Source organism: Mycteria americana, chromosome 1 (genome assembly GCF_035582795.1).
Source record: "Mycteria americana isolate JAX WOST 10 ecotype Jacksonville Zoo and Gardens chromosome 1, USCA_MyAme_1.0, whole genome shotgun sequence".
Lineage (NCBI taxonomy): Eukaryota > Metazoa > Chordata > Aves > Ciconiiformes > Ciconiidae > Mycteria > Mycteria americana.
In genome coordinates, this window is record NC_134365.1 from 84,781,277 (window position 1) to 84,795,294 (window position 14,018).

Genomic DNA, 14,018 nt, shown 5'->3' on the forward strand with positions numbered 1-14,018 from the left:
CAAAAGAGGACAAAATAGTCAAATTAATTCAACTTATATTGCATTTCAGATTATACTGCATTAGCATATCCTGTTCTATATAGTAAAACAGTTAATTCAGCAGAAAAGTAAGAGAAGGCAGACTTCTTGGAAAAAAAATATTTTGATTTCTTGGAAAGAAGACTTCAGAACTTCACTGACTGCATAATTTCAAATTTATGCTTTCGCATAATGAAAAACATTTGTCAGTCAATAAGTTCCCATAGAATAAGACTTTTAGGTCCCAATCAACTCTACTAATCTTAAAGTCATTATTAAGACTGACACTCTTCAGTGAAAATTTTTTGAGGTTCTGAACTCAGATTGCTTTCTAAACACAGTCATTTTGTATGCCTGGGTCAGTATGAGGTGTGCTGATACTGTGCAATGCAGCTTTTGTAGCCCATCAGCATCATATCCCACACATCATTCTCACATGTATACATAAAATGGGAAGCAGGTTGTAAAGAGCAGAGAAGGCTAAGCCTTCTAGGGGTTCATAGCTGTTTCTCAGAACCCATGCCAGCCAGTATTGGTGCTCAGTTTTTTCTCAAATTCTCAGTTTCTCCCAGGTGTCCAGCATCAAAATAAAAAATAAAAGATGGGGGCATTTCAGCCTTTCTTCTAAGCTGTGTCTTTGGTTACTGTGATTACTCTATATTGGTCCTTGGGTTCATAATAACGTAATATAAAGCAATGTATAATGCTGTGTAATAAAAACATGTTGGAACTGAACTGACTTCTCATATCTTTCATTCTTCAGGAGACATTTTGGGTACAGCCCTGAGGAACATGGAGAACCTCCTCCATATGCCTTATGGCTGTGGAGAGCAGAACATGGCCTTGTTCACACCCAACATCTATGCCCTGGATTATCTGAATAAGACTGGGCAGCTGACTGAAGAGATTAGAGTCAAGGGTACTGGATTTTTATCCACAGGTGAGAGGCTTTCAGATTTTTCCATCTAATATTGTGATTGTGTGCATTGAACTCTAAAGCTCTACGTGGTGAACACTGATCTCTGAATTCTAGCACCATGTTTATTGCATAGGAGCAGGCAATGACAGCACCCCAAAGAAGCACGTCGTACTTCCAGGAGCAAAAGCAGCTAGAATTCTGACATTGTCAGCCACAAAGTGGCTGACATTATTCACCAGACATACATTACTTAATATTAAACTCAAAAGTCTTACTGCTTCAGTTGAATAAACAGCAGAACTAGTCCTTTTCTGTGATTAGAAAATATGTCTTCTTTATTGTGTTTTCAGGGTACCAAAAACAGCTATCATACAAACACCGGGATGGATCCTACAGCTCCTTTGGGACACGAGATAGGGAAGGGAGTGTATGGTAAGTGATCACACTTTCTATTTCCCTAGTGCAGGATCTTTAGGCTTTGAAAAATGATCAAAGTATTAAGTGATTCTTATTTTTAATAGACTAAATGGACATAGCTCAATTAATTTGGATCCCCTAGTAAAGGAGAGATTAATAAACTGGAGAGAGTGCAACAAAAGAATGATGAGATGATTGGGAGCTGGAGTACATAATGTTCAAGGGGAGGCTGAAGGAACTGTTTGTTCAGCCTGTAGAAGAGGAGGCTAATGGGGAACCTAGGTAAAGCTTTCCGCTACCTAGCTGGGGACTGTAGAAAAGACAGAGTCAGACTCTTGTCAGGGGTGCACAGGGTAAAGAAAAGAGTTTGTCCTTACTCAAGTTGCAACAGGGAAAACTCCAACTGGGTAAAAGGGAAAAAAAAATCTTCCCCAGGAGAAAGCTGCAGCAGTGAGACAAATGCCCAGAGAGGATGTGGATATCTCTATCCCTGAAGATTTTCACAATGTGATCAGACAAGAGACTGAGTAACCTGACTGAGCTTTGAAGTTGACCCTAGTTTAAGCAGGTGGTTGGACTGGAGACTTCCAGAGGTCCCTTCCTACCTAATTTATTTCATAATTCTATTAATTAAGATCAGACATTTCTATCATCAGTCATCAAGTTGTGTCTATACTTTACCCCTGCTCTGAAAGAATGGTTGCAGCACAGAAACCTCAGCTCAGTTTTTAATATCAGGATTATAATTATCTTATTTATTTAAAACTTACAAAACACTTGTTTCTTTTACCTCAGACATTATGGAGTTAATTTTATGTCATTTTCTATGCATATCCAGTTGCTAGTAAACCTTCTTGGTCTTGTTCACACCTTACTTGCTTTCTGCTTCTGGTTCACCTGCAGGCTCACTGCCTTTGTGTACAAGTCATTTGCACAAGCCAGACGCTACATCTACATTGATGACAATGTCCAGGCTCAAACTTTGATCTGGCTGGCAAGCAAGCAGAAGTCAGATGGCTGCTTTGAAAATGATGGGTCACATTTCAACAATGCTTTGAAGGTAACTGAGACAAGTATAGTCCCAAACTTGTCCCAAACTCCCAGTCCCAAACTCCCAGTCCCAAACTCCCAGTCCTGGCATTCAGATTGATTTGGATCATTTCTGCCAGACACAAGCTTATCACCACACCCTTACGCTTCCTAGTACTGTTCTCTTGGGTCTCTCATACACAAGCAGGGCATGAGTCTTATGTCTGCTATTGATAATGAGGTAGAAACAAGTAGAACTTTCTGAGTCAGAAGCCTCAGGTTTTATTTTCCACCACTGCATTATGTGTTCAGCTGCAGGCTATAATGTGCTTTATTGCATATGTGCAAAAGCCAAGAAAATGCATGAAATAATTGTGGCTTTATCCTGGGTGAACTTGATCTTTCTTGTTCCTGTGCACACAGGGAGACAGAAATTACTTCCGATCTCAAATCTAACTGGTATCTGAACTATGAATTAATTAATATTTTGTTTCTTTCTAGGACATCTGTACTGACCTGTTCTTTGCTTGCGTTTTCTTCAGGGTGGAGAAGAAGGTGAATACTCACTCACAGCCTACGTTGTGGCAGCGTTGCTGGAGGCTGGACACTCTGCTGTGGTAGGTATTTGACGCTGTTATGCTCTGTTAGTCCAGTCAGCCATTTGTCAAACAGTGCACAAGTCATAGTCCTCACATCTGTATTCTTTAACAATGTGGTAAATACTGATTGTAGGACAGTAGGGTAACAGCTGAGGTAACAGCTGAGGAACCCTGCAGTTACCATACACATTTGATGAGTGTTACAAATCAGTTATGTATCCAATTCCTATGGATTAATTTGAAAAATTCCCAAGGAATCCAGTTGCGTTAAACAGTGGTAGTCTATGTAGGTGCAAAATCCAGACTCAATTTGCCCACTCCATCCAGAGTCCAGTTTGGAATTTTCTCTGAATTTTCCCAGTCCAAAATCCAAGCTATCCAAATCTTCAGTCCTACAAACTCTCTCTGTGCATTTAGATCCAAGCTGTGTTTCCATTTCCCTATGTCATTGTTAATAATGGAAGGATACAATGAGCTGCTGGCTGGAATACTTGCTAGGCTTGGGGGAATGAGAGCCGAGTTCTGTTCTCTCTAATACACTTTCTGCATATCCTTGAGGCCCTGTTTTTTTGCTGATTTTTTGTTCTTTGTAAAATGGGGAAGATGAGAATTGTTCCAAATCTGACAAATATGTTCTAGACATGCTGAGTTTTGCAGGTCCCTCAGATACTGTGGTATGGGCCATCATTTAAGTACCTGAGACTGGCAGGATAAAAACATTGTGCAGAATCAAATAGTTCTTCAGAAACATGAATTTAGTTCCCAGTATCTTCATAAGAAGCTCCAAAACCTGGTGCCACATGTATAAGTGAAGCTGCATAGACAGGACATGGTTAGTAGTGTGCTGGTGATGTCTGAGGTGAAGTAGAGCTCACAGTGACAATCTGTAAGGCTAAAAGGGCTGAAGAGTTATTTTGATAGCTATAGCTAGCAAATGAGTAATAACATCCATCTGAGAGAGCCTGCTTCATCATGAGGTCTCAATACACTTTACATAGTTCTGTAAAAATGATCCACATTGTAGAGCTAAAGCAACCAAGGGACAAAGGATTCACCTGCATAAGGTCATCTTGCAAGTCAGGAAAAGAAACAGTGCTGTGTTAGTCTGGCCATGCTGCCTCTAAATAAATGCAGAAAGAAGGCAGCACCACTAGAATGGCATTTTTTACAGGATAGACACTGTAGGGCCTTAAACATGCCATGGATCATGTATATTTTTAGCATGAAGGGTCGGTGATGGCAGCTTAAGCAGTGATGGAAGTATTTAAAGAGAAGTTGAGACACAAATCCAAGTACCTGACAACCCTACTATGTTTTGCATTACTAGCATCCTGTTGTTCAGAGCGGCATGAACTGTTTGGAGACTGCATTTGGCAATGGGGTCCACAACCTGTATAACCAGGCCCTCTTTGCCTATGCTTATGGCTTAGCTGACAAAGAGGAAAGATGCCAGTTCTTCCTTGAGAGGCTGGACGAGAGAGCTACTAGAGATGGTAAGTACAGTATGGCCATGATACAGGCAATACAGCTGATGGAACGGCCTGTGGTATGATGTAAGCTATTCTGATGTATAGTTTTCTCATTCATGCTGCTCCCTTCCCATTTCATGCCTGCTATGCTACTGAATTTATTTCTATGAACTTCTCTGTCTCTTTTGGCTTCACAAAAGATTGAGCTGTGGCCTGATTTTCTTAGAATTATGAAGTAATGTAGGTGGGGAGAGACCCCTGGAAGTCTCAGTCCAAGGTAGTGGAAGATTGTACCTAGTTTCCACATTGGCCTCCTCTTCTACACACTGAGCAAGCCCAGTTCCCTTGACTATGTTATGTGCTCCAGTCCACAACTGCCTTAGCATCCTTCTGCTGCACTGCCTTCACTTCAACCCCTCTTTGACTTATACAGCCCCCTTTTATTAATTCCATTTTCATCCCTTCCCATTTTCTTTTCCATCCTGGAAATAAAACTTACCCAGTTCAGGACACTGATGGCTGAAAAAACTTTTGGGTAAAGGCAGAGAGGGAATTGTATGCCTATCTCCCATGTGATACTGTAGTGAATTAACCAGCAAGTAATTTTTCCATGCTTTTTACACCCCACTTTTCTGTTTTCAGGTGGTTCAATTCATTGGCAGAGAGAAAATAAGCCACCAGCAGAACATTTCCCTGGCTTCTATCCCCGTGCCCCTTCTGCTGAGATTGAAACGACCAGCTATGTGCTCCTGGCTTTGCTCAACAAAGCCAAACTCACTCCAGAAGACTTATCTTACATTTCTCGCATTGTGCGCTGGCTTGTCAAACAACAGAACCCATATGGCGGTTTCTCCTCCAGCCAGGTAACAACTGGATGTGGTAAAAAGAAAGCTTCTGGGAGCAGTCCAGCCTGCAAGCTAGACCTCGATAGTATGACATATCTTCCTGACTGCATATTCATTTGAATAATATTTGATAAATGGTGCTTGCATAAGTCTCCTTGTCAGGGCACATCATGGTCTTCATAGGCAGCTTCATACATATTTTAGTTCTAGGAAATGGGAGTTTACCTGTCAGGTTACCAGTAGACAGCAGTCACTGTTGACACAGCATTATCCCAGGTTTTCTGGGATAATTCAGATCTATTGCCCTAGAACTTCTATCTTGTCTCCTTAGCTCTTTTGCAAAGCCCCCCTCCATTTATGAGCACTGACAAAGCGTGCTAATCTCATGCACCATCTTACAGCTGGGCACCTATCTAATTACGGATCATGTTATTCTTTTCAGGACACTGTTGTTGCTCTCCAAGCTTTAGCCCAGTATGGATACATCACCTTTTCTAAAAAAAGTCTTAACACAGTCAAAGTCAACTTCATGGAGTCCCCCAGTAAGACTTTCCAGGTGAATGACAAGAACCGCTTCTTACTGCAGCAGGCTTCCTTACCCACTATTCCAGGGAATTACAGTGTGGAAGTGAATGGCACTGGCTGTGTCTATCTGCAGGTAAGCAAGCTGGAAACTCAGCACCACCCCTCTGAGAACTAAGCAGGGGGTCCTCCATACCTCACTCCCCTCTATACCTCATGACAAAGCCACAAAAGCCTATAAGTCTGTGACCATCTCACACTTCCCATCTTTTTTAGACCACCCTGAGATACAACATCCATTTGCCAAAAAAAGTTGCAGGATTTTCTCTCTCTGTACGGCTGGCCAATGTGTCCTGCACAAGCAACTTCCCACCAAAGTTTGACCTTGTCCTCTCCACCAGGTAACTTCTTCTTATTGACCTACCCCCTTGCATTCACAGTTTGATAAAGCATCCAAGGAAGGATTTAAGTACAGGCAGTTAACTGCTACTGTGCAGCTGCAGGAAGACAAACAGGATCATTGGGAGCTGAAAATGTCATTCACTGGTCTCCTCTCCATTTGCAGACCAGACTAACAGAACTTTTCTCATTTTAGTTACAGAGGAAACCGCAAAGTCTCCAACATGGCTATTATTGATGTGAAGATGCTCTCAGGTTTTGTTCCTGTAAGATCTTCCCTGCAAAAGGTAAAGAATGGGAGCAAAGTGAATGGTAAACCCTGAAAGCATAGGAAGTTGATAAAAACAGTCTCTGATTAGCAATGTGGAGCCCCACGGGAATTCTGCAAAGTCCCTGGGCGTAGCCTTCTGTCATATACTCTTGTGTCTCAGACTTGTAGCTGTTCATCTGTTGAAGACAAATCTGTTAGGAGTTGCCAAATCCAGTAGCCCAACAGAGGTGAGACTGTGCAGCTTCATATCCCCAGGTCCAGCCAACAGCAAGGCTGAGTGTGTATTCCCAATAGGCAGACATGCACATTGTACGTATATATACATATATGCATGGCTGGCCCCACAGATCAACAGAGACAGAAAAGACAGCGCTTACACAAACACAGATAGCACAAATGGCCTTATCCTGTTCCCCTTTCTGGCTGATCAGATTGAAAGCTCATTTGTGGAAAAGATAAATAAAAATATATATACATATATTTTTATCTATACACATGCACATATATACATGCAAATACACAACGTGGCTCCCTCTGGAAGCTGAACTCAGACACTCAGTCTGCCCAGTAGCTGCCCCTGGATCCTTGTTCTACCCAGTCGCTGGCAGCTGGACATATGTGCCCTTGAGGCCGCAGCCCCACTCCAGTGGCTGGAACTGAGCCCCCCAGCAGCCACACATATGCGTGGTGGGTACCTCCAGTAACCAGCCTTAGACATGCAGTCTCTGCAGCAGCTGGGCTTGGATCCCCTGGTCTCCCAGTTGCCTCACGCAGACACATACACACATACAAACACAAATGAGTCTCTGCTCGCTGGTCCAGCCCAATGGCCTGACCAGTATCTGCCCCCAAGACCTTATGGTCTCTCCAGTAACAGGCTCAGACTTCCTGGTCCCTCCTGTAGCCAACTCAGATCCTCTGGTATCTTCAATATTTGGCCCAGACTTATGCCTGCTTCCGTAGGTGGCTGCCAAGCCACTTAATTTACTCACCAGCTAGTCCAGCTTTATATTCACTAGCGACCACCCACTGACACACAACAGACCTGAAGTCTGGTCTCTGAAGATGCTGGCAGCCCAGACACATGGTCCCTGTGGTCTGTGGTCCCCTCTTCAGGGGCTTGCACTCCATACACACATGTGTGCACAGAATAGAAAGCCCCTCACCCAGGAAAATAATCAGAGTTTAATAAGAAGAGAGGAGAGACTGCGGTGACCAGGTGCAGGGCATGGCCAGACAAGTGTACTGACCATCAACCTGTTCACATGCGACCAGCCCCTTTTATCCCATTTTCCCACCCTTTTATCCCATTTTTCCACTCTTTTTCCTCTCAGTCGGACTTTATCCCTCCCTTTGTTACTTCTGGTTCTTCCCCTAAACGTCCTCTTTCTCGAGTCCCAGCATCCCATACTCAGTGCCATGCCCCTGTAGGCAGCATTCCCCTTACGTCAGTGAGGTGATCCAGGGATACTCTGCTGTTAACTCACCTGGTGGATCTCACTCCCCCACAACGGGGCTGGTCACTGCCCTGTGGCAGCCCTGGGGGGAGCCCGGTCAGGGTGCTCCGGTATCTCTGCTCAGGTTACTGGCGTTCCCCCACCTGCCATTATTCCTTCTGCTTAATTCTGTTGCTTTGTGTTTGTGGGGATGAGCCTTTAATCACACAACCTGACAGAATCTATGTAAGAAATACATCTGCCATAGTTAAATTGCTCAAATGGGCATTTTGCAATGTTATCCCTTTGACATGGTCATTCCTTCCTCTACAGCACAGTTTAACAAAGAAAAAGTGGGTATTGCTCTTCCTTTATTATCCAGAAATTTGGTCACAATGATGACAAGTCTGGGGAGAGCATTGATAAGCACTTCATTTCAGTTCCTAGTGCAATTTAGGTTCTACAACAGATGCATCATCTTCAAGCCATGAGCCTTAATCTTCAAGTAGATAAAAAGAAGGATGCAATTCATTGTAGAGTCTACTCATAGCTGCGTGCATTTATAACCACTCAGCATTCAGGTCTGAATTTCTTTTTTGACTAGAACTGTATGAAATTCATAACTTTTCTTTGGAAGATTTTTCCACTGAGATGTTACACTGTTTGGCATCCTACTCCTCTTTCTATGTAATTTATATATACCTTATGTACTTATATATACTTTGTATGTACTCCTCTTTATATGTATGGGGGAAAATATCTGGTTTTTAACATTTGGAATATTTTATTTTTGTGTATTTTTATAGTAAAATAATTTTGCTCATGTCCTTTTCTAAAACTTTTTTAAACTTTTGGTTTTCAAAACATAATGCACTAGAAAGTGAGTCAGCTTGAGCTACAGAAATGGTCGTGTAATTGTGAATTCTCATTGAAATGAGAGCACTCAATGATAAAAGTCACACACAGCAAAGCTGACTAGTAGAACTATTTTTCATTGTGATTGCTTTGCACGCGTCATGTTATGAAAATACTCAACTTGCATTTCTTATTTTGACCACGAGATGTCAGGGTGGCACAACCGGAGCGTGGCAGCCACTTTAAACCGTTTTTGCTATCGAATAGAGTTATTTGTAAGTTTCCTTGGCAAGTCTCCCATGTTAACATTGCTATCATTTCCCTTATTTAAAGCTTCAGTACCAGAATTCTGTTGTGGATCGTGTAGACATCAAGAACAACCACATCCTCTTCTACCTTCAGAAGGTAAGTTTGGGAGGTTTCGTTTTGGTTTTATTAACTTGGAAGTTTAAAACAGATAAAAGAATAATCTCATTAATAGCAGTTTAGCAATACACATTTCTTAAAGACATAAAAGGACTTCACTCAGTCCAACATCAAAAATATATACACAGTAGTTGTAGTCTGCAGTGAAGAGATACGTATTTGTTACTACTTTTTGTGAAGAATGCTGTATGATTAAATAGCATTTCACAAACATAGCTAGGTTGCATTCCATATTGATAAAGTTCCCAGTCTACATAATATCCTTCAGCCTCTAAATTATGCATTTCATCAGTTGATCTTAAGAGTGTTTTACAGGGAGTCAGTATTGTCCTCTCCCTTTTAGAGAGATTTCCATATGAAAAGAATAGCCCTCCCACATCAATGACATTAATAAAGGGAATGAGAGAGGAGACAGATGAAAATCAAAACAAAAGGGTCTTAAAATACCAAGAAGGGAAGGAGAGAGGAAGCAAAAATAAATAGTAATAATATCTACATCTCAAACACTAGTTTTTATTAGTTGGTCTCCAAGGATCTAATGAGGAAGATTGGAGTCAATATTCTGAATTCACAGAGAAGCTGAGATGTTGAGATGTGAAAAGTTTACCCAACAGGGCACCAGTGATGCAGAAAGTTCTCCAGAGCCCCTGTCCATGGCTCCATTCCTATCAAGAGATCGGCAAGATAAAAACAAGGACGAAGAAAAGAGGCAAAGGACAAAGAGAAGAGAGCAGGGGCACAGTCCCAGGCATGCAGGAGAAAGCTTGAACCTGAGGAAGATGAGCAAGGAGGAAAGTTCAGGACATTTGGCTGCAAGAGTGTGGAAGGAGGAAGAGAACCACAGGGGAGAATGGGGATCTTGAGTTTAATGTGATTAAAGAGAGAAAAGTGGGGAGAAGATTCATAGGGATGCTGAAGTTGATTTTAGCTGAGAAAAGGCAAGGAAAGAAACTAACAGCAACTTTCAGTGAGAGGATGAATGCTGATGTGCTGAAAGCCACAGTAACCAGGGAATGGTTGGGGTAATTGGTAATGGAAATATGAAGAGGAAGAAAGAAAAGAGCACACAATATTAGCAACAAAACATATTTAGCGACAGCTTTTAAACAATTATCAGATTTGACGTCAAGTTTACAGTCCAGAGAGAATTGTAGAATGGCACTTTGTCACCCAGTCTGACCCGGAAATGCATCTGTTCAACCTTAGCCTCAGGGGTAGGTATGAAAAGAAAAAGGCTGATGCCTTTTCTTGTCTTGCCATTTCCAGGTCTCCCAGAAGGAAATCAGCTTCTCCTTCGGTGTGGAGCAAAGCCTGCCTATCTCAGATATCAAACCAGTGCCAGTACATATATATGATTACTACGAAACAGGTAGGTGACCTCAGTAGGCTGGAGCAAAACCAGTAAAACCAAAGTATTGATCTCAGCATTTACAAGGTGCAGACAGTGGATTTTCCCTTGCTCTCTCTGTGCAAGCTTCTCTTCGCTTTTCTGCACTTGCTGCCTTTGTTTCACAGGAGAGACAAATGGAGAGCAAGCTAGCAATTCTGCTGCTTTTGATTACTAGACTGCAAAGAGTTTGCAGAAGCATAGACAGTTTCTGCCCCCCCCCCCCCCAACTTCTTTTCACTTCTTGCTTCATTTCAACATAAAGCAGATTAGAAAGTTACATGTCAGGAGTTGCTTTCTTACAAACTACATACAGAAAGAAGTGTGGTTCCACTTTATTTCTACAGTTTGAACACAATGGTTAAAATCAGTAACTCAAAGGCAGCAGTGTTCCTGACTTCCCTGATCTGGTTTATCTCATATTTTTGCTTTATATTGCCATAGTAGGCTGCAGTCAAAGAACTGTTCCTTAGTGGAATTTAAATACTTAAGTAGGAATGACAGTCCCACTGAAACTCCAACAGGAGTTTAAGCACCTAACTAGAAAATTAAGTGCCTGACCACCTTTCTCGATCTGGCTTCAAGGAACTAAAATTGCATCAGACATTACTCAGTTGTGGAATTTATGTTATCAAACCTGTGGCTCAGGTTCCCCCGTGCTTTTCTCAAGCTTGGCACAACTTTTGGGAACTGCATCCTAGCAGATGAGCAGCAGAATCCAGAGAATTGACCCTGGAGTGCATGTTCTGCCCCCTGATCCACATCCTGCGCGGTCACAGCAATGATGTGTCCTGACAAATGTGGTCAGAGGAGTGCATTGGGCTCTGACTGTGCACCCCTGCAACTGGGTGCCTTGACAACTGGAGGACTACCACAAAATCTATCAAATGTTTTCTGGTTCATAGTGTGTTAATCACAGGTGCATATGGACTGGGGTCAGAATAATTTGTCACTCTCATGCAAATGTCATTTTCCTTTCCAGATGAATATGCCCTTGCAGAATACAAAACACCCTGCTCCCCGCCTTCCAACTGAAATCAGACATGTGCCAGAAGAGGTAATGGTTCAGAAGGTATCAGGCAAGCATTTGCAGAGAAAGAAGAGGATAAGAGACGGTTGTTTCTGTGAGGGCAATGAAAAGCACATGAAAGAATGAGGAATAAGCAAATCTCAAATTGCAGTAGATCATAATGACCCATTCTGGCCCACACTGCAAAAGAGCTTGGAGTCAGTGTGGATCAGAAACTCCAGGTAAAGTGCTTTTCCTAACAAGGGAGGTACTGTGCAATTGTTAACCCTGCCATCCATCTTTTGGAAATTCATGACATATAATCCAGTGGGAGCTTTGTATAAAAGTAAAGTCCTGAAATGTGTATTCTTGGCCACACATTCCTCTTAAGAAATCCAAGATTAGGAGAATAATCTGCTTCTGCTGCTTCTGTAGATTTTATTTGTTTTGGTCTTTCCATTTATCCCGAAGGAAGTTTCTGAAGAAATGACTTTGATCCTCACCTTTTTCAGTGATTGAACTGAATCATTTACAGATGTCAGAATTCTAGTCACAGGAAGACAACTTTTATGCAGTTTTTGCCTCTATTTAGAAAGAAAGTTTTTCTTCAGATTAACATCTCATGTTTTACTGCTCTTTGTAATAAAACCTTCTGATTGGCAATGCTATTTGTCCCAGTCTCCACTCCTTGTTGTATCTAGAACTGGGTGCTGTAAGGTATTTCGTAAGCTAAAAAATTCATACCTTGGTCAGGTCAATCAATGACAATGACATCCTGACATCAGTGGCATCTTGTGGCACAGACAGGACCAGGGCCCTGGCCTATGTGATGGAAGCTTTCTACCTAAAGCCTAATGGTGGGAGAAACTAGAGAGCTGTAACACAGAAACTCTTTGAAAAGGGGTTAGGGAGGAATGGTGGATCCAATGGAGCCCTTGGAGGGAGAAAAATGAGAAGATTTGGAGGGAGTGAAAAATGAAGAGAGCCACAAGGAGCTTATGATGGGGTGGCAAAGTACAAGAAATTTCCTGTTGTGCTTTCTGCATTTAGTGAACAGGTACAGCAAACAGCCTCACGCTGTGGCTACTGTCCCTCACAGTCTGCAGTGACCTGACGTGACCTTTGTCCTGACCAGATCACACTGGTGGAAGGACACAGAAACCAACCACATATCCATAACAATCTGAGCAGACATCTGCCAATTGAGTCATATCACTGAGCTGCTGTTTCTTCAGTCGGGATGTTAGACATAGTCCCAGTTACAGCCTCAGAAGAGACTAGCTTGTTTATCATGAAAATGGGTTTCTCAAAGCAGATTTTGATTCCTACAAGCACTTCACTCAACAGCAATATGCCTGCTGTGAGGCAGACCACACAACAGCACAGGAGGTGGCAGGGGAGGAGCAGCCCTGAGAGCACTGTTCAGTAAGGTGTCAGGCTTGCCCAAAGATGGCTCAGGTGAAACTAATCCGACTGCATTGAGCAGTGTAGGAACCTTTGTGCTAAGGGGCAGCCATGACAGAGACCCACAGGCGCAATGTAATCCCAGAAAAATGCAAAAGAAATTCGGAAGCTGTAGAAGCACATACCAGTTGGTTTGGAAGGGATCTGTGGAGGACATCAACTGAAAGCTCCTGTTCTAAGCAGAACTACCCAGTAGAAACCTGCAACTCAAAGCAGGACACGGTTGCAAAGGAAGAATTTCTGTTGCCTTCCCAGGACCTCAGCACTGGCCTGAGGGATACAAGCTCTGTAAGATGAGGTACAACCGTGAGCAGTGTATCAAGATGCATGACTCGGGCAACAAAAGACATCCAGACCTTCAGGCAGACCTGTCCATCAGGTCTGCACTGCACTTACTGCTGTAGTTCCAAACAATTTACTAAATGTCAGTTCTCCTTGCAGCCGAAAGCAATCATGCATAGGTCCTTCATTGCACTGTTAAAGGCAGTCATCCAGGAGGTTCCCTACGGAAAGACCCCAGGGGTGGGAAAGGAAGAAAGGAAGGAAATTTTACATGAAAGCTGTAAAAATATAACCTATCATCACAAAAACAACTTCCTTTCTTCTTTATGTCTTTCACCAACTTTCACATGCTTTTAAAAAAGAACTGTAAGGTGATTTAGCACCAGGTATTTCCACTGAGAGAAGATCCCGGAACCTAAAGCCTAAAGGTCAGCAAAGGCTTATTGACATCACCTTTCTTGCTCCATCCAGGACAATAATGTGCCACTTGTCCCTGACCAACAAAAACACAATGCTAGGGACTATCTGTTGAACTTCCAGCCACATTGTGTGAAGCAATATTTTTCTGCAGGCATTTTTCTCCTCTGAGTCACACATTAACATATGCATATCTACACATACCTACAGACAAGGAGCCTACTCATCAATCTGTTACTCCTAGTACAGGTATT

At 42.4% G+C, this 14,018-nt stretch overlaps 1 protein-coding gene across 1 annotated transcript in view; it reads left to right on the plus strand.

The window, feature by feature from the left end:
* Positions 1–11,627, plus strand: part of LOC142404760 (ovostatin-like) — a 32,015-nt gene extending 20,388 nt beyond the window's left edge. Inside the window, exons 24-35 of the mRNA XM_075491760.1 lie at positions 782–958; positions 1,288–1,369; positions 2,258–2,414; positions 2,926–3,000; positions 4,310–4,475; positions 5,094–5,314; positions 5,739–5,954; positions 6,095–6,219; positions 6,414–6,504; positions 9,113–9,184; positions 10,472–10,574; positions 11,575–11,627. Coding sequence (XP_075347875.1) covers positions 782–958; positions 1,288–1,369; positions 2,258–2,414; positions 2,926–3,000; positions 4,310–4,475; positions 5,094–5,314; positions 5,739–5,954; positions 6,095–6,219; positions 6,414–6,504; positions 9,113–9,184; positions 10,472–10,574; positions 11,575–11,627 — 1,538 coding nt within the window. The remainder of the gene's footprint in view (positions 1–781; positions 959–1,287; positions 1,370–2,257; positions 2,415–2,925; positions 3,001–4,309; positions 4,476–5,093; positions 5,315–5,738; positions 5,955–6,094; positions 6,220–6,413; positions 6,505–9,112; positions 9,185–10,471; positions 10,575–11,574) is intronic.
* The last annotated feature ends 2,391 nt before the right edge of the window (positions 11,628–14,018 follow it).